Source organism: Phasianus colchicus, chromosome 1 (assembly GCF_987193195.1).
Source record: "Phasianus colchicus chromosome 1, bPhaCol1.hap1.1, whole genome shotgun sequence".
NCBI lineage: Eukaryota > Metazoa > Chordata > Aves > Galliformes > Phasianidae > Phasianus > Phasianus colchicus.
This window is the reverse complement of record NC_143436.1, coordinates 52,825,185-52,850,999: the sequence shown is the minus strand read 5'-3', so window position 1 is coordinate 52,850,999 and position 25,815 is coordinate 52,825,185. Positions and strand designations below refer to the sequence as shown.

The 25,815-nt window shown below is 40.7% G+C and overlaps 1 protein-coding gene and 1 long non-coding RNA gene across 4 annotated transcripts; one reads left to right on the top strand and one right to left on the bottom strand.

The window, feature by feature from the left end:
• Positions 1-8,168: 8,168 nt before the first annotated feature.
• Positions 8,169-11,585, bottom strand: LOC116233286 (uncharacterized). 2 transcript variants are annotated; one of them, XR_016467879.1, is made up of 3 exons: positions 11,496-11,585; positions 10,668-10,752; positions 8,169-8,420 (listed from the first exon to the last, which is right to left on the bottom strand). It is a non-coding gene; the product is annotated as an uncharacterized LOC116233286 (long non-coding RNA). The 2 variants fall into 2 exon arrangements; XR_004167943.2 differs by lacking the exon at positions 11,496-11,585 and adding an exon at positions 11,332-11,418.
• HMGXB4 (HMG-box containing 4) lies at positions 11,410-25,792 on the top strand. Of its 2 annotated transcripts, XM_090143098.1 has the most exons (11): positions 11,477-11,610; positions 13,773-13,878; positions 14,470-14,573; positions 15,902-15,977; positions 16,958-18,141; positions 19,229-19,310; positions 19,779-19,843; positions 20,128-20,233; positions 20,704-20,873; positions 21,821-21,943; positions 23,949-25,792. In XM_090143098.1, exons 2-11 carry the CDS (start codon positions 13,848-13,850, stop codon positions 23,991-23,993), a joined length of 1,986 nt encoding a protein of 661 aa, XP_089999224.1. In that variant the 5' UTR covers positions 11,477-11,610; positions 13,773-13,847; the 3' UTR covers positions 23,994-25,792. The 2 variants fall into 2 exon arrangements, with proteins under 2 accessions (XP_089999229.1, XP_089999224.1); XM_090143103.1 differs by lacking the exon at positions 13,773-13,878 and having other exon boundaries at positions 11,410-11,610.
• The last annotated feature ends 23 nt before the right edge of the window (positions 25,793-25,815 follow it).

Genomic DNA, 25,815 nt, shown 5'->3' with positions numbered 1-25,815 from the left:
AAGCTTCTTCCTGAGGTTTGATTTACTCATGTAAATCCTAAAGGCTATTTTAAAAGTGAGCTACAGGAAAATGTTGGCATAGCGAATAACATTTAGCCTTTTGTCTGAATAACAAAACTTTGTTTGGAAAAAAATAAAAGTTGCTGCAACCGAATACATTCAGTCCAATAAAAGTATAATCAACTTTTCCCTTGAAACATGCTCATAATAAGCCAGAGCACGTACTTTTGTTTTAAGTCCATTTCAGATTTCCAATCTCAGCCTAAGGACAGGATGGCTGAAGTTAAGTAGGAGCAAGAAAGAGGAAGTGAATGTTTGCAATCCTTAATGTGTGAGTAACTGAGTGTGCAAATGCAATAAAGTGTTCTATTCTTCTTTTCCTCTTACTATTTTTCTACATCTCTCTCAGCATAAAGAGGGCTCCAAAAATGAGTGGAATAGCACCAATTTGAGGGATTCCTTCCACTGACAAATTGTAATGAGGACACTTATGGGAATAAGAATTAAGCTCTTGGAAAAGGTGTGGAAGGAGCTATTGGACTCAGAAAGACCAGACTCTGGCTAGCAGAGGAAACTTTCTCCTGGACCCAGCACTAACATATGGATTGTACCAGGAAACTGCTCACATTCAAAGAGGTTTCATGGGAAAGGAAGCAAAATGACACGGGCATTGCCAGCCAGCTGCTTTCCTGTCCTATCCCTCTCCCTACCTGTCCACCCATCAGACTGCTATGTAGCTTCAGTGTCTACCTGCTGTAGATGGGAAAGCGTCTGAGAATTTTTCCTTTTTATGGGATATTTCAGATTTGGGAAACCTGAGGATTGCTATATGTATATATATATTCTGTCTTCTTTAATTCTTTGGGGTATTTCTCTCAGCATTATATTTTTAGCATTTTACTGAGCAAAAACCACCACAATGGTGGAGCACTAGTAAACAAAGCCATTAACAAGTTTCCTATTAGCCAGTTTCATCCCTGACCCACTCATTTAACTTGTCCTGGTTCTGGAGACAGTCTCTACCTTTAGCTGAAGCTAAGTTAGTTGTCCCACATTACACTTGCAGCTTATAGCATACCATAAGAACAAAGCCATTAGAATGTATATATGCTGGTGTTGACAAGCTATAAATAGCAGCAACTCTGAAGAAAAATAGAGAATTTGGAGAAAAATAGGAAAGCATCCTTTAAAACCCAGCCTTCGTGGAGGCATCAAGTGGAGATCATAAACCTCCTTCTGAGAAAGAGGAAGGTATTTTCTCAGCAGGGAGAGATGTCTTTGTATACTCTGCACAACTTGGAACTGTGGCTGTACAGAGCACCCAGAACACACAGCCGTGACCGGGACAGAGCAGACCAGAAATGACTCTGCTGCCATCTGGTGACTTTTGTAGCTATTAAGGTTAAGGAAAGATGCTGTAAATCTTGGCAGGTAGCACTGGCAAGCAGCACAAGATAACATATCAGTAAAATGTGAACTTAGTTGCAGTAAAGAGTAGAATGTGGTGAAAAACTCAGTGCTAGATGACTTCACAATGTTGTGTAGATTCGTGTACAGGAGGGCAGAAGATATTGCTGAGACACTGTTGATGGCAATGCCTGGAGCAACTGCTTCACAGGAAGATTTAGGAAATGCTGTAGTTGACATTTATGTGATCGTTTTTCTCCAGGGAAGCATTTCTTGACAAGTTCTCAACATCCAAATTTGAATTCTTTTCTGGAACATGGTAGGTTCCTCCTTTCTAGAATGGCTGTATTCAAATAAAAATGCACTTAAAACTGCAGTCACTACACTAGAGTTAACTTAGAATCATAGAATCATAGAATGGCCTGTGTTGAAAAGGACCACAATGATCATCTAGTTTCAACCCCCTGCTATGTACAGGGTCGCCAACCACCAGACCAGGCTGCCCAGAGCCACATCCAGCCTGGCCTTGAATGCCTCCAGGGATGGGGCATCCACAACCTTGGGCAACCTGTTCCAGTGTGTCTCCGCTGTGTGTGTGAAAAACTTCCCCCTAATATCTAACCTAAACCTCCCCTGTCTCAGTTTAAAACCCTTCCCCCTTGTCCAATCACTATCCACCCTGATAAACAGGTACATAAAAACTTCCAAAATTGTTCAGAGCTTTGTTCAGCTCCTGGCCTTCAAGAAACAGAGATGCACACACACACACACACAAAAAAATTAGTAGTCACCTCTTCTCCTGCACAGCATTTTATGCAGTCTGCCTCTTTCACCCTCCTCATCTTCTACACTTTCCTAATGATTCAATCTTTCTTTAGTTTTTCCACATGTAGGCTTATTGTGGTGACTCAACCTCCCTCTCCTCTTCCTTCTGAGGTGATCTAAATCAAACTGAAAGCCTCTGCTGAAGGCACAGCATCGATTTGTGTAATGGCACTGCAATACTCCACATCCCATGCTTCATGCATTTTACTTCTCTTTAACCACTAATATTGTCCATCTGCAGAAAATATTCATTTGCTGAATGTGCTGAAGATATGCAAACACCCTTAATAGAAAAGGAAGAATGCCTTTTGCTTTTCTCCTTGTTTGATCTTAGACACTGTCCTCATCCTCCTGCCTATAAGAGCTTACAATTTACCAGTCCTATTTCCAGGATAAATGTATCTAAAGCGTCTTAAATTTCCTCCCAGTAATAGGATTTCTAAATCCAAATATAGAATGATCCAAATAAATATGTAAAGATTTTAGCCCAGCCTTATTCATTTTACTAGAACACTGCTGTGGGGGTGTTTTGAGCTGTGCTAATTTGCAAATTTCTTGGTAATAATCATCTTTTCTTCAGGTTCTTTCAACTGGAAACTAATGCATTTCAAGGAGGAAAATGTGAAGAAAAACAGCAACAACTGAAATAGACTCAGTGGGGGAGATTTTCAGATTTGTTTTTTATTTGGTCATTTATTTCTTCAGAAAAAGCAAGCAGCTCAACTAAGTAAAAAAAGAAAAATCCCTGCTTATGAAATCCAGCAGACAATAGAATGGCCTCTCAAGTGATGTGGTAAAAGCTTCCATTACCTGAGACATTTAACCGTGAATTGAATTTAACACCATAAAACATCCCTTTCTTTCTGAGCTCCAAGCACTGCACCAATACTCAACAGTCTTACCAGGTTGGTAGTGTTAAAAAGAGAATGAGTTATGACAGGGATACACACTGATACGGTCTTTCTCTTTCTCTCTCTATGTACACTGACTGTTACATCCTTCACAGAAATGAACAATGTTTTTTTTTTGTTTTGGTTTGTTTTTTTTTCCCTATTTTGGACTCCCCCAACCTGAAGCTGAAGTTATGAAACACCAAATCCTTCTGCAGGCTTCTCAACAAAACAACTGTGAGCTAGATGGGCCAGTGTGGCTTACAGGGGACCAGCGCCTCTTGGGAGGGCTTTAATCTTTCTGTATAGAGTACAGCTTGTGAGGATTTGGGGATCCCTGGGAGGCTGGTCAAAATTGCTTCCTAGACTGTCACAGCTCCACCATCCCCAGGTAATATTAAAAACTCCCATCTTCCATCCAGACAACAGTCAATGGAAGAAAAGAGGAAACTTCAACATATTGTTCCATGGTTGTAATGGGCTCTGAGCTGAGGGAGCTTCCATTGGCATTGAGGGATATGGTTAGTGGGCATGGTGGGGATGGGATGATGGTTGGACTTGGCGATCCCAGGGGTCTATTCCAACTTTAATGATTCTTTGTTTCTATTCATCTTGGCATATACCAAATTCTGGTTTCCGATGTGACAAATGTTCTCATTGCATAGATTGTTTAATCCATACTTTTACTTACACTTCAGCCCAGTCCTGTCTTCTACAAAAAATTTAAGCTCATATTTATAGTTGATTTGTCTGCTTGATGGAAATTACAGTTAAAACTAATTTTATACAGGCCTTGCACTCCTCATCTTTCCAAGCATTAGCTCAGTGATCGCCCAGACTGCAAGCATCCCAAACAGTTCTCTTCTGCCACCTTGCAATGCCACAGGTACATACCATCAGGTTCTTCCATAAGTCACCAGAGGTTACTTTTTTTTCAGCTTGTGTTATAGTAAGATGTAAGTTTATTAACAAACACTAGTGCAACCTCACCAAAATTTAAAAAAAAGTCATTGTGTGTCTGTTCAACTACACTTACACTCAGGCCAATGACTTTTCTCTTTCTTCTCCATGATGATTCCAGAAAGTCTCAGCAAATCAAGATCCTCCTACCACCATGTGTACCCTTGTACACATACACCAAATGACTAAGATAAGCATCCCCCCTGTGATAAACGGCATAACCACCTCCCATTTTCTTAGAGATGTAATTCTATCTTGTGTTCTATTCATGAATGTAACAAGTCTTGTGATCTGCCTGTCTGGTGCAGTATAGTAAACACTTTATATTTATTTAAGATAATTTGAACAGGTATCCACCTAGAGAGAAATCCAGTAACGTTACAGACAGACGTGGTTGAAACAGATAGCTGTCCATTTCATGCAGAGAAGTAAAAAGTCATAAATGCATATTTAGCACTCACCTATACCTTGGGTGTCCAGCCTTTTGACTTGCCTGGACCACACTGACTTCAGAGGAATCATCTTAAGCTGCATATGTATAGGTCACTTCAAAAGGAGTTCTTCCTATTTCTTTACAAAAAGCACAATAATGCTATTTGATAGAGCAAATTCTCAGCTACAAAACACTATTTTTCAACATAGCCAACACCATGAGCCATGCATCTTCACCAGTGATGCACAAGAGCCTGCGAGTTCATAAAAATTTGCACCAGTGGAGGTGAACCTCTGTCACTATTAGCACATCTGAAACGCACCATCCATCGCCTCACTGAGTACACATCCAGTGTTTGGCCTCATAAATGTTCACAAGTGTCAATGAATGTCAGTGGGTGCCATTTTTGCTTCATGGAGGATTTCAAGGACACACCTTTGCTTCATATGCACTTCCATATCAGACAGCAATTTGTCAGACTGCTTCTCTGCTGCCATTTGTTGCACAGCAACATGTAATGGAATACTGGTGGAAAGGTTCAGCCTTTACTGCCATCCCACCAACATCTGCCTCTGCATCATGGACCAGCATCAATAAGAGGCAATACTTTCAGAACAGCCCTCGTAAAATATATAATATAGTTAATGTATGTATGTAACAAAGCTTACTTTAATATTTTTTATTAAAACATTTTAAAAGTGCAACAAAAGAGTAAAACTAGTGGGATATGTGACCTTGTTTTTGTGAAATTAATGCATCAGTCTGGTTTGATGGCAGCGGTTGCAATTCTTGCTCTGATACAGAGGTGATTCAGAGGGCACACACTGCCACACAGAGTCTGCAGATCATCAGACTTCATTAGGCATTTCTGAGCAAGGAGGTTTTTGAGGTGTTTAAGAAGAGATGGAGAGAGGGCAGGAAAGACAGTGGTAAAGACCAGGCAGTGGTGAAAGACTGGACTCGAAATATGAAACATAATCTATGCCGTTGCAAGGCTTCCCTTGCATCCACAAGTCTTTCTTCATCTCACACACACAAAGAAACATCAAGCTGGACTCCAAACAAGAATATGAGTGAAAGGTATGATTGATTTTTTTTCTGTTTTTTTTTTTTTTAATCAAAATTACTGGAGTAATTTCTTTCCACTAAAAGGGGTCTGGTAGGCAGTACTGCAATTATTCAAAGAAAATGAATCAGGAGAGAAAAAGGAAAAGGTGTGATTTTTTACAAGTGAATGCAGATGCATGTCTGTCTGGCACCTTGACTTTTTCTCTCTTTTCCTCAGCAGAAACAGCATTACAGGGAGAAAAAGTGAGAAAGAAGGAAGAAAGGACATACAGCCCTGCAGCAACTAGGGCATGTTGGAGAAATGAAGCATGAGGAAGTTCAGCTCCACATCTCCCCATGAGCAGCACCCCAGTGCTATGGGTATGATGGTAGTGGCTCACCCCACAATGTGATACCCATACAGTACCACCTACCTGAAATAACAATCCCTTCTCCACTATAACTGTGCTGTAGTCATAGGGTAAACCTTGAGCTGAGCTGACTCTAGCCAAGTCCCTGAAAGACCAGGAATAAATTATGTATGTTCCTTGCTGCTGTATTTCCCTTTTACTACAGTGGAAAGTATAAAGAAATTGACTCTTGCTGATCTTTTAACAACATATTATGCTTTACAGGCAACCAGACACCCATCCTTTTCATTGTGGTCCTCTTTATGCATATTTTACCTCTTAATATGTTAATACTATTGTAAAATTCATTATCTTTTAAAATTCATTAACTTGTAAAATTCATTAACCTGTGAGGATAGGGTTTGGAGATACAGAAAGGATCAGAAAGTTGTACCCAAGAGTTTTCAGAAAGTACACCAATCTTCTACTGTCATAAAAAGGGGGAAGCATTTCCCCTAGAGAAAGGGAAGCATTCAAAGCACTGCATGAGACCTTAATGAGACTTCTCAGCAAATCAAGCTTCAGAGGAGGATTCAACATGGAGCAAGCCCAGCACAAAGCTGCCAGCTTGGAGAGAGGAGTGAGGAGCCTACCAGCTACAAGGAAACTAGGGGAGTATGCCTTGTTTAGCCTAGCAAAATGAGAACAGAGGGGAGGTATGATGACTCTATAAACGCACCAGAGTAAAAACAGCAGCAGGGGATAGTGATTGTATTAGCTAAAAGAAAATATTGGCACAGGAACTAATGGATGCAAGCCAACCATGAGTTCACTTTGGTTGGTATTCAGAAGACATTTTCTGACTATCAGAAAAGTGACATTCTGGAGCATCCTTTCAGTGGAGGTTGTAGGAGGAAGAGACATGATTGCTTTTAAGATAAAGATCGATCAGTTTACAATGGAGATTGAATGACAGCATGCCCACAAGGCAGAGAACAGCCTTGGATGACCTAGAGCATTTTATTTCGTTCGGTGACCCTGAAAGCATTGCAAATTACCTGCTATGTAAACAGCTGCAAGATATGAAATGCCTTGCAACAACATTTCTTCTTCACACATGTACCATTCTGCAATGCACAGGGATGGACAGAACATGTTGTTATTCACCTGGCCCCTGGATCAATGTGTCCTCTTATTGCCTTTCCCATGCCAAGATACGTTTGGAGTCCAGAGCCCTTTCCACACTTTGCCCCTTACTCACATCTTGGCAGTAGCACTGCAGATGATGGCACACCACAGCCATGAGATTTGCATTGGTTCAGCTGTCAACTCAAGAGTTGTGTGGGCAGTACCGTCCTGTCGACTGCCTCTCTCTGCACATTCCATTGCCACTTTTGTAGAAGCATAGAATCATTAAGGTTGGAAAAGACCACTAAGATTATCTAGTCCAACCACCCAACCATGCTCATTAAACCTTGTCCCTCAGTGCTCCATTCACACTCTTCTTGAAAACTTTCAAGGACTTTGTAGCTTTTCAGGGTGCAGTGAAGACTTTTGCTCTTCCCAAAAATTCTCATCTGCAGATGCAACATCTCTAGCTGGAAGCAGAATCAGTAGGCAGCCTACTTTCATAGAAATAGTCATGACCCATCAACATTATTTGAAGAGAATAGGGTTGCCTTTCCCTCCAACAGGCATCAAATGCAGGTCTCCTCAGCATGTTGCCTGTGGCCATTAGGAGGTATTTCTGCACTGCTGTCACTGAGGTTTGCACAAATGCATGGCTGGTAAGACATCTGAGTATGACTGATGTGATTTGGAACCCAAAGCACACTCTTCCTGTCTGGAATCCACTACTCCTGCTGTAATGCATAGTTTGTTTCCCCACCAGATGGAGGAGGATGTTGCCTTTCCATCTCCCTCAGCATGTGAAAAGGAGCAGCAGGAGAAGGTGAGTGTCCATTGTGACAGATGCTGTGGCTCTAAGGGATATTCAGGCTGTGGTACTGATGTTACAAATGACTGCACACACCCTTGTTGTTTTGTTAATGACTATATTCCCAGCTGAAGAAGTAAGGAAATGAATGCTTCCTGCAGAAACTGGAGATAAATGGGAAGTAATTTAAGTCAATCCCCAATACTGAAACAACGCAGATGACAAATCTTCTGAATTTTCTCTAGAGAAGCAAGTCTATGCTCAAACAGTGCTCGATTGCCTTCTTTATATATCAGACTAAGGAAATTATACAGCTGAGGTAATTGCCACCCAGTGTTTATTTTACCTGAAGTCCACTGTAACATTCTAGTCACTTTATCCATAAGAATTTCCATAACCTTCTAAAATGCATTTATTTCTCAGAGGGCAGTTTGATAGCTGGTGACATACAGGTGTTGTAATGTGCAGAGAGTAGAATGCCTGTGCAAAGCAAAATGGACTTTTCATGGAAAGGCAGATATCAGGGTTTTGATCCAGGTCTCATTCCAGACAATGTCAAATCATCTTGGAATCTAGGAAACAATTACAGAAAAATGGGACAGGACTGAAAAAAAGGTTTTGGAGTTTCAAACTATGATGAAGAACTGATAATTGTTCATACAGCTCTGAAAGCTGCATTTAATTTTGTACATAATGTGGCTGTGGGTTTGTGCTCATTTTATTGTTCACTCCTTTTATATTCATTGCACTTGAGAGTCACTGGGCTAAGTACTAAAAAAACACCAAAAAAAAAGAGGGCTATTGAATCTGGAAACTTGCACCTCAGTATAGGCAGCAGACAGACAGGAACAGATGGTGGATATAATGTGGGAAAAGCATGACCACTCAGTAGTGTGGCTTAATGGGCAGTAACTCCTAACACAGAACTAATCTCACATCAAGTATAAGGAAGTACATGCACATCCCAAAATGCTCTGTATTGGCAAGAGTTCTTCATACAATATGCATCTCATTGCCAAGGGGACACCTGAGGGAACACACTGTGTACTCTTTTAGCAGTTTGTCTCCCTGGAATGTAGGCAAAAGAACGCAAGATGCTCTGAGTAAAATCAATAAGGAATATTCTCAAAATACTCTGAGATTGGCTAATGCTGCACATCAGATCTTAAAAGCTATGGAGACTCTCTGCTTTTCTGATTCCCTCACTACAACCTTTTCAATTCAAGGAGAAAGAAAGAAAGAAAGAAAGAAAGAAAGAAAGAAAGAAAGAAAGAAAGAAAGAAAGAAAGAAAGAAAGAAAGAAAGAAAGAAAGAAAGAAAGAAAGAAAGAAAGAAAGAAAGAAAGAAAGAAAGAAAGAAAGAAAGAAAGAAAGAAAGAAAGAAAGAAAGAAGGAAAGAAGGAAAGAAAGAAGGAAAGAAGGAAAGAAAGAAAGAAAGAAAGAAAGAAAGAAGGAAGGAAGGAAGGAAGGAAGGAAGGAAGGAAGGAAGGAAGGAAGGAAGGAAGGAAGGAAGGAAGGAAGGAAGGAAGGAAGGAAGGAAAGAAGGAAGGAAAGAAAGAAAGAAAGGAGGAAGGAAAGAAAGGAGGAAAGAAAGAAAGAAATTCTTTTGAGTGTGAAGGATTTGAAGCAGTTGCCACTCTTGAATTTGCTGTCGGCATCCTACATTTCCCCACCTGACCTGTATAGTCCAGGTGTACACTCTGAAAGGATCTCTAGATTTTCTAGTACAGGGAAAGACTGAATTGTTTAAAAGCAGTGAGTAAGTGCTAGTGGTTTGTGTTGGTTGGTTCTTCGTGTTAGCTCAGAAAAATGGGAATGATTGAAATGAGCTTTTCTGTACATTTCTGCTCTGATGAGAAGTGCAGTAGGAAGGACTACATGTTGTTATTGTTGTTATTACTATTACTATTACAATTACTACTACTCCTACTATTATTATTTTTTGTGGAAGGAAAGGCACATAAGTCTCACCAAGGGAAATCTGAATGATTGGTGCTTCAGTAGCTTTATGTGCAAGTATCCTGCTATATGCTTATTTTTGCAAATTCATCTGCAAATTCATTCTCTCTCCTCCACAAGCAATCACCGTCACATTCTAATACCTCTGAACCATCCAGTGCTGAAAACATTAAGCTGTAGGGGAGCTTGAATCCTTTCTCATTTTATGGTGCAGGATATTAAACATACCTTCCCTGCACATTTACTAGCTATCATTATCAAATACTTGTCATCATCAAATACCAGGGTAATTTAGGTGTTTGATTTTCAAAGCAATCTCTGTTCCTTTAGGCTGCACCTAGCCTCTCCCAGCCATGCTAATGTCTTATTCTGACTTGCTGCTGTTTCCTCTAGGCTGACGTGTCCAAGTGCTTCCAGGCATTGCCTGCTGCTTCTATGAAGTCTGTAGCACCAGCAAGGTGGCAAAGAGCATGGCATGGTGAGTTCAGCTCTGGTGAGGTTCTGGCCATAAATCTGCAAAGGCACTTTTCTACTGGGTTGGAGAGTGAGGAGCACTTTTAGAGAGTTTTGTCTACAGCAGACATGCACGGCAACCTCTGCACAGCTCTTGTGCTTATCCTAAGAGCTGGTGGATCTGTGCATTGTGGTTGAGCAACTTTATTAACATCTGTAATACGGACCACACTATATGTTCATGCAGTGTAACAGACATAGGTCCTTTTCCCTTTTTAATTCCTCTAAGCCCTACTGTAATGCATAAATTGTGTTCTGTATTTCTTAGGCAACAAAACCATCAGCAAGACCAGAAAGCAGATGTGTAAGTACCGGGGAAGCAGCATATCTGTGATGGGACAGGTTTACCTTCAGGTATAGCAGGGAACTGTGGTCTGCAGGCAGCATGTGGCTGACAGTGGTCTTCCACAGTCATGTGAGTATCTGCGGGCATCTAAACAAAAGGAAGAGCTCCGCATCAGTAGAGATGATAGGATTTAAGCTAAGAGTCAGCTGAGGTTTGTTGAACAGGGACCTTCTGAGCAATCAGAGCAGTCAGTGCCTGACTAATCGCACACAAGTGCTGCCTCTGTAACTGCTTAGTAACAGGATTTCACCCTTTCCTATAGATCCACTGCAGTAAGCATAACCAGCCCCAAAACCAACCTACCCTGCGCACAGAGCCACCTCTAGGCCTTGTCTCTTAAAAAGCCATGGTGAGCGGGGAAGTTGTGTCATGATGCTGCAGGACAGGTTCGGGGTGGATATTAGGAGAAACTTCTCGGGAAGAGCAGTGCTGCAGTGGCACAGGCTGCCCAGGGAGGTGGTGGAATCACCGTCCCTGGAGGTGTTCCAGAACCGCGTGGATGTGGCACTGAGGGCATGGTCAGTGGGCATGGTGGGGTGGAGTGGTAGTTGAACCTCAGATCTTAGATTTCTTTTGTAACCCGTATGACTCCGTGTTCCGCCTTAGGCTTAGGAGCACCACTCTCCCCGCCAACCCGCCCATCGATGCGCTCGGCACTCCGCTCACCGCCTCCTACCCCGCCCCCACTCCCCGTTGGAGGCGCTCGGCGCTCGGCTGGCCGCCCCTGGCGCCGGGCGGCAGTCCCTTGTCTCCTTCTCCAAGATGGCGGTGGCGGGCGGCAGCGCGGCGCGAAGCGGCGGCGCGGAGTGAGGCGGCCGCGCGCCTCCTACCTTCCCCTCCCTCCGTTCGGCACCGCAGGCCGACAGCGCTCGCCGCCACGGGGGCACGCCCAGGCCTGCTGCAGGGGCGGAGCCGCGGGCTGGAGTGAGGCCGAGGCCCGCTCGGGTGAGAGAACGAGCGAGCGGGCGGGCGGGAGCGAGCGAGCGGGGCGGCTGAGCCCGCTTTAAACGGCGGCGGCGGGGCCGGGGCTCGTGCCTGAGCCCGGGGTGTGGAGCGTCGGCGGGTCTGGGCTCGCGTCAGGCTCTGGGAGCAGTGGCGGGAAGTGAGGCGAGGGAGCCGGTCTTCCCCGTGGGGGACAGAAACGCTTCAGCCCCCCGGGGGAGCAAGCAGGGCCTCGGTCCCTCAGCCGTGGGTGTGAGGGAACTGGGGCGTGGGGAGAGGGCTGCTCCCAGTGCTTCCTCAGTGCTGGAGCAGTGGAACCGAATGGGAGTTGTAGTGCAAGACAAGTTCAGGCTATGTTCTGTATGTGCAGGGTCTGGGTCGTGAGTTCCTTTGGGTGTTATCTACCAGCAAATATATCTGACAGGCTGCTTGCCTAAGTTTCAAAAAGAGAGTGGAAGCTGTGTCCACAGCTATCATAGTGTTACAGAGAGATCCATAAGGACCATCGAGTCCATCCCCTGGCTCCACACTGGACCACGCAAAACTCAAACTCTGTGTCTGAGAGTGTTGCCCACATATTCTCCAAGTCATCTCTTCATGAATGACTGTCATCAGCTTTGTTTTGCTGAGCAGTATTTATCACTGAACATCCCAAGCTGGAAAGGACCCACAGGGATCATTGAGTCCAACTTCTGGCTCCATACTGGACCACCCAAAATCAGACCCTCTGTCTAGAGCACTGTGTGAACACTCCTTGAACTCAGGCAGCTTGAGTCCATGACCATTGCCCTGAGGAGCCTGTTCCAGGACCTGAACACCCTCAATATTTAGAGTAGGCCCTGAGCACAGTGCTTCAGTATTGTGTGTGCTCCTGCTGAAGTCCAGCAGATTACAAAGAGCTGAGCTTCAAGAGGTGTTTTCAAGATCTCCTTCATGTCAGCTCTCATAGTGGCAAGATGCTTGTGAAGCTGCTGGGTGCATGCATAAATTCTGCCTACAAATTGCAGTGTTTACTAGCAACAATGTCTGGTGGTCAGAATGCTGACTGGAAACATCTTGAGTTGGGTGGTTTCCCAGAACTTGTGCTCTCTTGAATTCTCACAAACTTCAACGGAAACATTTGTGTATCCCTTAGCTTGAATTAGTTGCAACTTTGTTCTTTTGCATAAGTAACCACAATCAGATGAATACTTTGTACATTATCAGCCATTTGTTTATTAAGTTAATGTATACACAGAGATGTAGTGCAAGTTCCCTGATCTCAAAGTAACTTAAATGTGGCTCCATGCCTGTGACAGCTACAAAGGGCAAACTGCATCATCTTTGTGGCTGAGCATTCACACACAAACAGCAATAAAAAATCATTTAAGTGCAATTGGTTTAATCTCTTATGAGGAGAGGTCATCTTTTCATGTTAAGCCATTTGCTTACCTTACTTTTGAAAAACAAAATCAGTTTCCTTAGAGAACCAAGTGCAGCTATTGCATAGTGGTGCTGTCCTTCTGTATGCTAGCAGCTGTAGAATGGAATAACTCAGAAGAGACCTGAAATTTGGAAGCTGCCATGGGGAAGGGTGCTGCAGAAGTCCTAGTAAAAAGGAGCACTTTCCTCTGTTTCCTTTCCCAGGCTGACATTCAGAATGGCTGCAGTGGTAGTGTCAGGAAACTCATCAGCAAGATGTACACCTTCACTACAAAATGTGCAACCCTTAAGCTCAAAAGATTTGAAAAAATCCTTATAAAGCACAGTGCCTGTTTTTGTCTTTTCCTTTGCTTCATCTGAAATTCAAGAATTCATTATTTCTCTTTAACTATCTCACTCTTTGCTACAGTGGTTTCTGACAAAACATGTCTTTAATACAAGTTCAGGTACAATTTCATTTGTGACAAAAATCAAACAGCTACATTCTCCCCTCTTTCCATTCCTGTGGATAAATTATATAAGTGACATGGAGATTTTACAAGGAAGAAGTGGTCTTGTTACATTTTTAAAATAACAAACAACAAAAAATCTCCAGCTTAATTTAAAAAAATTCCGTCACACTTGAAGGATGATTTCCTTTCCCACTGTCTTCCAGAGAATCTTCATTTTGTTCAGGCGTTGTTTCCCATTTTACATCATGATTCTTCCTTATTGGAGGGTTATTTTCATTCTCTGTTTCTCAGAACTTTTCCTGTAGATGGGAACAGGGGAAGGAGCCCAGACGTGGCAACATATTCTCAGGCTCCTGCAGGACCACCATGGCTTATGATGACTCCAAGAAGAAAGAAGGTATGACTGCTTCATAATCTCAGAGGGAGTAGCCAAGAAAAAGGGTACCCTCTGCAGCCCTTGCCAGGTCACGGAGTCAGAGAGTGGGAAAGGAAGTTAGTCTCCTATGGAGCGTTGAAGGGTATTAACCTTTCAGTTTCATCTGGACTAGTTTCTGCAGGATCCCAAGCCCTTGACTTCCGGATGGAAAGTAATGGGATTAGAGAAACAGGTGGTATTTCATAGAGCAAATACCACAGTTGGGAACTCTGCCACTGCAGCCTTTCTCCTCCCAGCCAGGTCAATGAAACGGGAGGCCAGGGGTATGGTTAGTCATGGCAACATTTTTAAGTTCAGTTATCTTCAGAAAGAAATCTAAAAGGATTAGAAATGAAATCTTGAGAACCTGTGTTATAGTATTAGAGCACTGAACCCTGTCCCGTGTCAGAAAGTACAGAATATTATCTCTTAGTCTCTAGTGCTTGCTGGGTTTTGTGCATCGTTCTGTGCCAGTGTTCAGTGCTGTCTTATTTTGTATGTAGTCCATGTGTCTGTTATCTCTTGACATGGCATCTCATTTTTCTTTCTTTTCTTGTTTCACATTCATCTTAGAATTCCTAGAGAGTGACCGAAGTGCTGATGACATCAGAGCACATCGAGAGAAAAAGCGATATTACAAGGATCTCGTGCAAGAGGAGGAGAGGATAGCAGCTCAGGTCAGAAAGCCTGCCGAGAAAACTTTGAAGGTGTAAGAAAGTGTAAAAAGCTTGAGACAAGATGGCTTGCTTAAAAAGTCCTTTTGTATAGAAAAATTCCTGTAGAAGAAAGAGCTGTTAATTGTGTCCTGAATTGTTCCGTAGCTTTGCTGGGTAAATGGAGGGGGTCAGTCCCAGTTAAAACTGATTCTGATTTCTTTGCCTCGGAAAATAGGGCAGTAGTATCTTTTCCTAGACTTGATGTACAGCCCTGCAAATACTGAAATAGTCTGAATGACTTTTTACACAAAAAGTAATATTTTTAGAATCTATAGTTGCATAAGAAGGCAGCAAAGTATGAATAAAATGTGAACTCATGTGCTGTTGTGGGCAGCCTGAAATGATAGCTCTTGAGAGGTATAAATTAGCCCTAACTGTTTCCCTGAGGCCTTAGCTCCGAAATCATGCAGCAGCAGCTTAAGTTTCTTTAAAACTTTCCTCTTTGAGCTGAAGATTCCGCTGTTAATTCAAAGGTGACTACTTGCAATTGTTTTTAAAATTTTCAATTCTGGAAAAGAAGTTCCAGTTAAAAAATGAAATTCTTCTGCCACATATTTGAAATTCTATAGAGGAGCTTCATTTTCAGACCGGAAATTGGTCAAGAGATTATAATTGGCTTACATGAGCTACTAAGTCCATTTTCTGGCCCATCATTTTGATTGTCACCTCTGTGTGCCTTCTTTCACTTCTTTTATCTTCTTCACTATATTAAATATGCGCTGCTCACTTTCATTTTTAAGGCTTGACAACCTGTGCACACTTAGTTATTTCTCAGCTTGATTAAGAAGTGGATCTCTTTTACCAACTCATCAGCTGATGTCCAAGTGCTGTCTTTCATTGTCTGTTTCTTCTCAAATGTACTTTTTCACGTATTCCTGTGTATTGATTCTTTCATTGGAGGAGGGATCCCTCTAGAGATTTGTATTTCAGTTTCCTTATGGTCCTATTGTACTGCAGTTTCCAAAGAAAGCTTGATTTCTCTTAGTTATCTGGTATGCTGAAGCCTATTCTAAAACTGCATTTTTTTGTTCCCTCATATATCTGTACCATGCTTTTTGCCTTCTACCTTAAACCTACACTATGGGTTCTTGGTGACATGCTATATTTTCTTTGCTGATTTAGCACCTAGAATAAGAATACTGATTCATACATAGGCTTACTTGGCATTATAGTAGTATTAGTATCTCTTGATACCTTCCACAAATTATTATCTGTCAGCAGTCCACGTGAATCTCATATTATTTCCATCTTGTTTGTCAGCTTTTTTTTTTTTATTATTATTATTCTAGGACAGTGAGCTCTTTTCGGGGACAGAACATCACAAAAAGAAGAGGAAACATTCCTCCGATGAGTTCTGCTCCAGGGGTAAGGCAGCAATCAGACAGGGGAAGCGGATAATGAACTTGGAGGAAAGGATGCTGTTAAACTAATGGCATCAAACTTTGTGGTTAGCACTTTATCAGGGGGAAAAGTACACCAACTGGTCTTACGCCAAGTAGTCAGACACCTGACTGATTGGGTTTCTGCTGCACCAAACTGCAAAAGATCAGTAAATGATGTTTTCAGAGTTTACTTAACAAGTTGCTGTTGTTGAAGCAGAGATCTTCTACTCATGTTTTCACCGACAAGTTGTAGTTTCCTAATTCATGCCTTCCTTTTTGGCATTTGCATTCTTTTTTTCCGTATTGCATTACAAGCTGTAGTCTTACTTGCAGATAGTACTAATTAATTTATCTGAATTTATAAAAATAGGATGTGTCAGAATACAGTATGATTGCTTTTGGTTTCAGATTGTATACAGAAGCATTATTCTCACAATGAAAAAGCTGCCCAGAAAAATGACAATCCTGTTCATAAAAGCTTAACAGGCTTAAGATTTATTTTTGTTCCAATGTGAAAAGAAAGCCAAGTCTTTGGAATATTTTTGCAAGCTGAAATTAGTAAAAAATCTGTTTTCAGAATGAAAAAGCTTATGCTTTCAGTTCATTGGTCCCTCCAGGGCTAAAAGTGACGTTATAAGCTTGTAATATTTCAGGCTTAGTAAGATACATTTTTATCAAAATATGCTGGTTTGTGTTAGAATACAAACTTTGATGAAATGCAAGAACTTTCCTGTTCTGTCTTTCTTCATTAAGTAGATTGACAGCTCTGATGTTACAGCTCCTGAATTGTTTTCTGTAAGGACACACTGAGTTGACTGCAAGTTTCAGAGACCTCCTTCAGCCAAGATGAAAATCACTTAGCTTTAATAATAAGTACTGCAGGATTCCCATTTCACTTTTGGTTTGTGTAATGCTATCTTTCAGAGAATTGTCTTGATGAGCAGCTCTCTTGACCTTTTTCAGGTCTTTCATCTTTGGATCTACCATCAAAGAAGAAGAAAAAAGCAGTTTCTAGCCCATCCTCCACTGACAAAAACATGGATCTACTCAAGGCTATTGCCACACCTTTGTCCACAAGCTCTAAGTCTTCAAAGAAGACCTCTGAAAAATCGTCTTATTCTTCCTCTGGACATTCTGAAAGCAGAAAGGAGCACCACAAGAAGAAGATGAGTGGGAGCAGTGCAGAGCACTCAGTGGACGACGGCAGCTTCCACAAAACTAAAAAAATGAAACCTCTTTACGTGAACACAGAGACACTTACTCTTCGTGAGCCTGATGGCTTGAAGATGAAACTTATCCTTTCACCAAAAGAGAAAAGCAGTGTGGCAGATGATGATTCTTTCTCAAAAAAATCCTCAAAGAAATCGTCTCGAGATGAGCAAGGGTCATTTCATCTGGGTCATGAACTGCATAGCTTCCTGAAGTCATCTCGGAAGAAGCACAAACCTCCAGACTCACATCCCCCTTCTGAGACTTTTGGTACTGACACATCTGTTTTTTCAGAAGGCCATGGGAGTGAGTATGAGATTTCAGGTATGGAGGCACAGCCAGAATCGGGATCCTCTTCTGGTGGGGAATTGGAGGCTGGTGAGCTAGTGATAGATGACTCCTACCGGGAAATCAAGAAGAAAAAGAAGTCAAAAAAAAGTAAGAAAAAGAAAGACAAGGAGAGGCACAGAGAGAAGAGGCACTCTAAGTCTAAAAAGAGTTCAGGGCACTCTTCTGTGGCAGTAACAGAAATAACATTATCACCACCTCCTCCTCCCAGCGCTCCCTATGTTCTTCCTCCACCTCATCCTACTGTTTTTCACTCAGATGGACAAAATGAGAAGAGAAGGAAAAAGGAAGAAAAGGAGAAGGAAAGAAGTGAGAAGTGGGAAAAAGAAAAGGAAAGAGAAAAGGAGAAGGAAAGAGAAAAGGAGAAGGATAGAGAAAAGGAAAGAGAAAGAGAAAAAGAAAAGGAAAGAGAAAAAGAAAAAGAAAAGGAAAAAGAAAAAGAAAAGGAAAGAGAAAGAGAAAAAGAAAAAGAAAAAGAAAAGGAAAGAGAAAAAGAAAAGGAAAAAGAAAGAGAAAAAGAAAAAGAAAAGGAAAGAGAAAGAGAAAAAGAAAAGGAAAGAGAAAAAGAAAGGGACAGAGAAAGAGAAAAAGTAAGGAAAAATTAGGGGAACTAGAAATTGGGTGTTGGGTACCATTGAATTACACAATGTTACAAAGACATGTTAAATTGAAGATTAAGTAATGTCAGTATTGATATCGCAGCATGTTTGGTGGAAATGTTTCCACTACTGTGTTCCAGGTTTTTAGCAGAAGGAATATTAATTGTTGTTTCTTTGTTTTGTGATATAGGCAGTCTTTAGCCAATATAGCTCCTTTGAAAATGTTATATTTTATATACTTGGTACAGATTATGCCACCACTGCATCATTTGCTAAGGTAGCTGGTTATAGCTATTACCAGTAGAACTCTGGGCTGTTCTGACTGTCATGTAGTCCATCATGACAGTTCGTGTAGGAAGGAACTGAGTTGTAAGCTCGAATACTGATGTTATTTATCCATTTATTGGAGTATGTCTAAGATTTCCAGTCAGAATAATTTTCAATGTATATATAGAGATAGATAGGGAAAAGAAATTTTTGTACATTCACATAGACAAGTGTTGCTTTGTGTCAGCAAATGGGCAGACATAGCCCAATTTACTCAGCTATTCTGCTTTATGTGTAAAGTTTTCTTTGATCAGAGCTTGACAACTGCTTATGCATGTGTTATCAGTGTACTTGTACAGACAATTTTCCTGAAAATATGAAGTAATTTGGAAGAATCATTTAGAAAGAACAAAACATGAACATTGAAATAGAACAAAAACCAAACTGCTTTGATAGATCCATGTTGGTACTGTGACAGTTGTGGGGTTTTTTCAGTTTTAAATTTTAAAACTGAGATGTGTTTGCAGAGTTACTTTTGCTCCTGGATTTAGAATACCAAAAGTTTTGACTTAGGATGTAATGCATCAATAGTTGTTGCAGAACAAGTCTTCTATTAACACTGGTTCTGGCCAGTTCCTATTGCTTTCAAAACTGCTAAATTTGGCCACAACATGTAAAACATGGGTATTTTATCTTCCTTAGCTAATCACCATGTCTTTCTTTAAGTCTTTGATAAATGTCAAATTATTAATAAAGTTGAGTATGTCTCTTTATAATTAAAAATCTTTATTTCCTTTTTTCTTCTGTCTAGCCAAAGAAGAAAAACATGTCCGCCTATCAAGTGTTCTGTAAGGAATATCGTACAAATATTGTGTCTGAGCACCCTGGGATAGGTGAGAGAAAAATGTAGCTTCTCTTCTCTTCTCTTGATCATACATCGGTCTAATTAATTAGCAGGACATACCTTCTCTTTCATACTAACCTCTGATTTTTTGAGGCAGTAAAAAGGACAGAAATTGATTTTATGATTTGCTCCATTGTATTTTAACCAAGCTGTGAATATGGATGAAGAAATTACCTACTCTTCCTTTCATTTACTTAAAAAGTTGTTTTCTTTATGTTACTTTTTTGCATATGCATGTGTGATCTTGTATTCCCTGTGTCATTCACAGTAAGGAAATGCACAATGGAAATCATTTTTAGACAGTGTGGAATGTTCCACATGTAAAAGGCATTGCTTTCTAAATGTGTATACACTGGCCAGTTTTTCACACTGTTGAAATTCATATAAATTCCCTGTATCCTTACCGTGATTTTATCCTTTAATCTATTTTGAGCATTTCTATTTTTCCTCCTAACAGATTTTGGAGACCTTAGTAAAAAGCTGGCAGAGGTGTGGAAGCAGCTACCTGACAAGGATAAACTGGTAAGTTCATGTGAGATGTTTCTGTGAAATGGTTTTTGTAAATTAGGTGCTTAGGTCAGAATACAGTGGTATTATTGTCCAATATCTCAAAGAAATGTTATCTCTGTCCCCAAACTGTGGGAAAATTGATGATTTTGCCTGTGTGCTCATAAAAGCATCCATTTACTTCTCATGGCGTTGCTTCACCACTTGGCTATGTAATGTTATTCTACCCTGAGGTCTTGGCATCAGGTAAACTAATTATCTAACATTTTGAATCTGTTTTTATACCATGGTAACTGCAGATCTGGAAACAAAAAGCTCAGTATCTGCAACACAAGCAAAATAAAGCAGAGGCCACCACTGTGAAGAGAAAGGCATCATCTTCAGATGGAGCTCCAAAAATAAAAGGTAATTGCCACACTTTATTTGCTTTACTTGGGTTTATTTTGGAGTGGGGAAAGTAGTGTCTTTACATTTAACTCATCATATCACTCAACAACAGTGTTTCTTCAAGAGCAAGAACGATATCAGCACTTTTCAAAAAGTCTCGTTAGTAGAATGGTATTGGTTTTAGCAATTCAGGATTTGAAACATGAAGCAAGACTCAGGGAAGTTCTAGTGGGAATATCTTGCTGCAGTATGAAAAAGGGTTGTTCTTGGTTTGGCATCTCCGTCTACCAAATCTCCCAAACCTATCAAATCACACTCAGCTGAGGTACTTGCTTTGCACGTCAGTGAAGGCAGGCTCTGTTCTCCAAAGGTCCACCATGACTATTAAGCATCTAATACCTTTGATATTTGATCTTCAGAAAGTAAATAGGCTTCTAGGTAAAAGAGTCAAAGTAGATAATACAGAATTTTAATTCCTGTGTTTCCAGCTTCTCCACCAGGAGCCATTTCCCCTCATAAGAAATCTCCCACCAGCACTGTGGTGTTGCCTTCTTCACCAGCCAAAGCCCCTGAGACAGAGCCTATAGATGTAGCTGCACACTTGCAGTTGCTGGGTGAATCTCTGAGCCTTATTGGACATAGACTGCAGGAAACAGAGGTGAGTTTGTCCCCAACAGTGATGTCATGCCATCATACATAGGACTAGAGGGATTATTCTTTTTGTCTCAAGCCTTTAGGAAAAAAAAAAAAAAACAAACCATCAGAGAAGGCCATTAGCAAGATGTTTTAGCATGCCTGTTGTTGTCTTGTAGTATTATGCTCCCAGTGCTTTGGTTAGCCACTACTATGATTTCAGCTTACATGCTAATGTAGATGTCATATTTTCCAGTGGTTTCCTAATGTTAGATGATAGTAATTATCCGCATACTTGCACACACACACACACACACACACACACAGAGGTTTAGAACTCAGCCCAGCTTGTAAGCAGAGCGCATATTTGGTTAAAATAACAAATATCAGTGAATTTTATGGCTAACAAGGTCATCTCACTATGCTTTTTTGTTTTAACAGCAATAAATTAGATGTTACTGCATTTTGTTTGTGGTACGACCTTATTGAGGTTATTCTTCAGAAGAACAAATGGAGTAAAAATCAATTCCTTCACAGAATTGCATTCAAACACATTCCCTTTTTGAAAGTATATTGATAACTAAAGCATTTTTACAGACTTACCATTTCTTTAGGCTTCAATAATAAAACATTATTGCCTCTAGCTAATATAGTAGAAGGTACAAAATGGAAAGGAAATTACATGGCATAAACTGTGGAATTAAATTGTACGCAAAACTGACAACTTTCTAACATTTTCTGTTGTTCCTACATCAGAATGTTGCCTATTGCATTCTTGATTTTTTTTTTTCTTTTTCTGAACTAACAGACTCTCTGTGAAGTGCTTGGCATAGTTTTGTTGCCATGTAAATAATGGAAGTGGACTAGGGGAACTCAGTAGTGAAGATTATGTGAATGAGAATCAATATAGTTGTGAAGGATCCATAATTTCCGCTATTTGTCCCTATCCAATTTTTCTTTCCTTAATTCCAGGGAATGGTGGCTGTTTCAGGAAGTTTGTCAGTACTTCTGGATTCTATCCTCTGTGCTTTGGGGCCGTTAGCATGTCTGACTACACAACTACCTGAGTTGAACGGCTGCCCTAAGCATGTTTTGGTAAGTTTCTTGTGGTTATTTCCATTCTAGCCCTGTTAATTTCTGTAGAGACCAGCTAAAGTTTTCTAATGAATCAGTCCTGAAATGCAATTAAAATTCCAGTGCAATAAGAAAATTTTATTGGTCAAGCATTTTTAGTGAGGGATATCTCTTGAAATTCTTTGAGGTGTCAGTGTTGCAGGGTATTGTACAACATTGCATTGTTCTTTTTTTTTTTTTTTGTCACTGAACTGACCTAATATTTGTTCCATTGTTTGCAGTGCATATAGGTCCTGTTTTAATGACTGAATCAATCTATCTAAATCAAATAAAAGCACCTGTACACATAACAATTGTTTTTGAAAGTTCTAATTTTCCTTAAAAATATAAAAAGCATCCTCCAGCTGCTTTGTATTATTCATACATCCTGTTTTGAGTTGGCAACGTAGAAAATAACGTGATCTCCTTTAAGATTCCTAGTGTGACTGAGTAGGGCCTTTCACATGTAGTTGTTTCCTTATCCAAGGAAAGGAAAATAGTTTCTGTTTGAAAGAACTGGGTAGTTACAGGTTCTTTTCCATATTAAATTACAGTTGCAACTGAGCCCTGATTTAGCAACAGCTTGTGACCTCACTGTAGCAAAATGTGGACATAGATGAAGATGGCAGCACTATAAACTGAATTAGAAGTTGTACCTCCAGCAGGAGGCATGAATAAGTGATAAAGTAAAGCAAAAATGAAAAATAAGTTTGTAGTCTACAAAAACCGAGAGACTGAAATAATATCTGGGATCTGGACAAGAGAATAACAAAATGGGACGTGAATTAGTGTGTTCTGACAGGACAGCCCAATCAGTGATTCATTTTGTGAAACTGTTAACAAGAACAAATCTGAGAGCTTAGGCTGTGAGCTCCTACAAACTGGCTGTCTATACAGAAGCTGAGTCAATGGGGTGTTCCCATCATAAGCCATGGAAAAACATCCAATTCTTTTCTCCTTGCTAGCCAAGTTAATTTAGAACGTTACACCCCTTTTCCATGTGACTAATGGCTCATATCTTGGAAACCTGATCAGTTTATTGTTACAAAGGGCAATGATGCTGCACGTAGATTAAGGCACTGACCTGTTGCTTCTGAAAGCTGGTATTCGAACTTGATAAGAAAGAAATTATTCTGATTTTTACAGTCAGGTGTGTAAAGAGTGTGCTATCTTAAGAGGAATAAAATTGTCTATGGTCGTATTGCACATAGTATGCAGTTTATCTTTTCGGTCAGTAGGTGGCATTGTTGAATTTTAGAATCACCCTTGGTGCAGATCCAGTTCTCTGTCTTCAGCAATTAAAAGGCAATTGTTCTTAAGGCCTTCAGCCACCAAACCATAGATCTGAGGTTACTGAAATACTACATTTGAAGAACATACAGATAATATAGTGATTGGTGTTGTTTTAAAAAAAGGACTCAATCTCAGAATTCTATTAAATTTGCAGAGAAGACTGGAGGGACACTTTTTTTTCCCTTCTGACACCCTGCTAGTAGGTGGTTTTTCTCTTATACACTGCAGAATGTCTTAAAGGACTTGTGAGTATAATGGCAGGGATTTTTAGTGGGGTTTTTTTGCTTGTTTTTTCTTGTGTTTTTTTCACATTATACAACTTTGAAGTTTAAGTACTTCAGAACATCTCCCATGTGGTTGATGTGATGTAGCCAGTGTGGTTTGTTTCAACTTGAAAGGCAGAGCGTAAGGTTCTTTAGGAAGAAGTCACTTGAGGAAAGCCTCAAGCATTTTGTTTCTAAGTGCTTCCAAGTACTAAGGCTACCTTTGTGCTTAGTTCTAAGTTTCCAAATATGTGACAGTAAGCCAGTAATAAGGTAGTCGTAGACTAGTGATGACTTATCACTTTGATTGTCTCTTGATATGGTGACTTGTAAGACAAATAAATGTGCTTAGTACCCTCATCTGTGTCATTTTGGGGGATTTTGAGTCACTGCCGGACATTAAAGTGTTGTGTTTTTTTTTTTTTTCCCAGTCAAACACACTAGACAACATTGCTTACATCATGCCTGGACTTTGATGGGAAAGGATCCTGGGATTTACTCAACTTCTGTGTAACTGACCTGTGTACATTTGTGTTACACTGGCACTCCCTCGGGGCTCCATGTGTAGTATTTTTAAAGTTTTATATATGTATATTATATGCATAGGATAGTATATTATGAAAAGTTGTGAAGCTGAGAGAACCATATTCTCTTGGTGGATAAAATGTGATCTGATATGGAAGTATTTGTAAAAAGAATTCAGAAAGATTTTGAGATACTAGCCTTAAATACAGATCCTTTAATGGGGGAAGCAGCCAGAGAATGTACTTTTGGATGTAAGGAAAAACATGTAACCGTGAGAGCAGTCATTGAAACAGGTAGACCAGGGAGGTTGTTGAATCTTCATCCTTGAAGATGGAGCTTTCTCTAGCTGAACTTACTTCAGAAGCAGGGGGTTGGATGGTTTGGTTAGACCCTTTAAGAGTATTCTGTGAGCCGGCAGAGATGGTAGAATATTTTGGATCAAGGAATAGAACTGAGCTCATCACCAGCCCCATTTCTGTTTTTGAGTTTAAAATCTGCTTGAGGGGAAAGCTGGATAGCTGAGCAAGTATACAGAGAGCTTTGCCTCTTGATCACTTCTGAGCCCCCTCTTCGGTCAGTAAATAGCTGAAAGTTGTCAGTGTCAGCTCACCGGTCTGGTAGCTGCCATTTGAAATGAAGTTGAAGATAACAATTTAATCTTTTCTTGTGGACTTGCACCAAAGTCATCCCTAGTGTTGATGTATCAACAGACTTTCTTGGCTTCAGAGAATGAACTTCCTGCTGATTTTTCCAGGGTGTGGTCAGCCTGCTTTGATGGAGAGCGATAGCAAATGGAAAAACAATTGGATCGCTTCTGCCCATCTTACACTCAGTATATGAACAGACAATCTTGATTTCTGAGATTTCTGAGACTGCTGACCCCCATCTCTTTCACCAGCAGCGTTGAAAGAGCCACGGTGCTGCTGTGGGACAGTGGCTGATTGCCAGTTAGAAGCAGTTACAGCTGACCAAGGCACGTGTGTGTTGACAGGACTGGTCCCTCTTCTTTCCTGCCACATGCTCAGTGTTTGACTTTCCGCCCCTCTAGAAGAGCTGTAGGAAAGCACCTGATTTTCATATAGGCTTTTGTGTGTCTATATGTGTGTTTACGTGGTGTTCATATCATATGTATTTAACTTTTACCGATATCTCTAACAGATTTTAATTTATCCTGTACATTACTGTGTACATATATATATGTATATATACATAATTTAAAAGCAGAAATCCCTCCCTCCACAAGCAGTGGGATCAGGTTCTCCTCACCGCACTTCCTGCAGGAATCAGCTGTGTGTGCAGCACTACGCATTGGCAGCACGTGGGGAAAACGGTGAGCATTTACAGAAATGGACTGGGTTGTGAAGCTGAGTTTTCCTCCGGCACCTCCAGCCTCATTGCCAGGTGCTCTGACTCTCACATCTGTGTTCTTGACCTGAGCCTCAGACCCAGGCAGACGCATTTTAATGCAAAGGGACAGAGGGATCCTCTTCAGCTTTGTCTTCTCTACAATGGAAACCTCCTGGAGAGCGATAAACTGCACCCAACCCCGCTGTATTGTATTTGTATTTAAAATTTGTACACTTTGTATAATCTGTATCTTGTGGTATTTGGTACTAGAGGGAAAACTTTGGCAAGACTTAGCAGTTTTTATATTTTTGTTATTTCCTTGCCGTTTGATCCAGACGCCCTTATAACACCAACCTTTTTGTACTGTCCTTACAATATAATTTCTTTTTTAACGCTTGGAGTGCTGTCATTCATTTGCGGCGCACG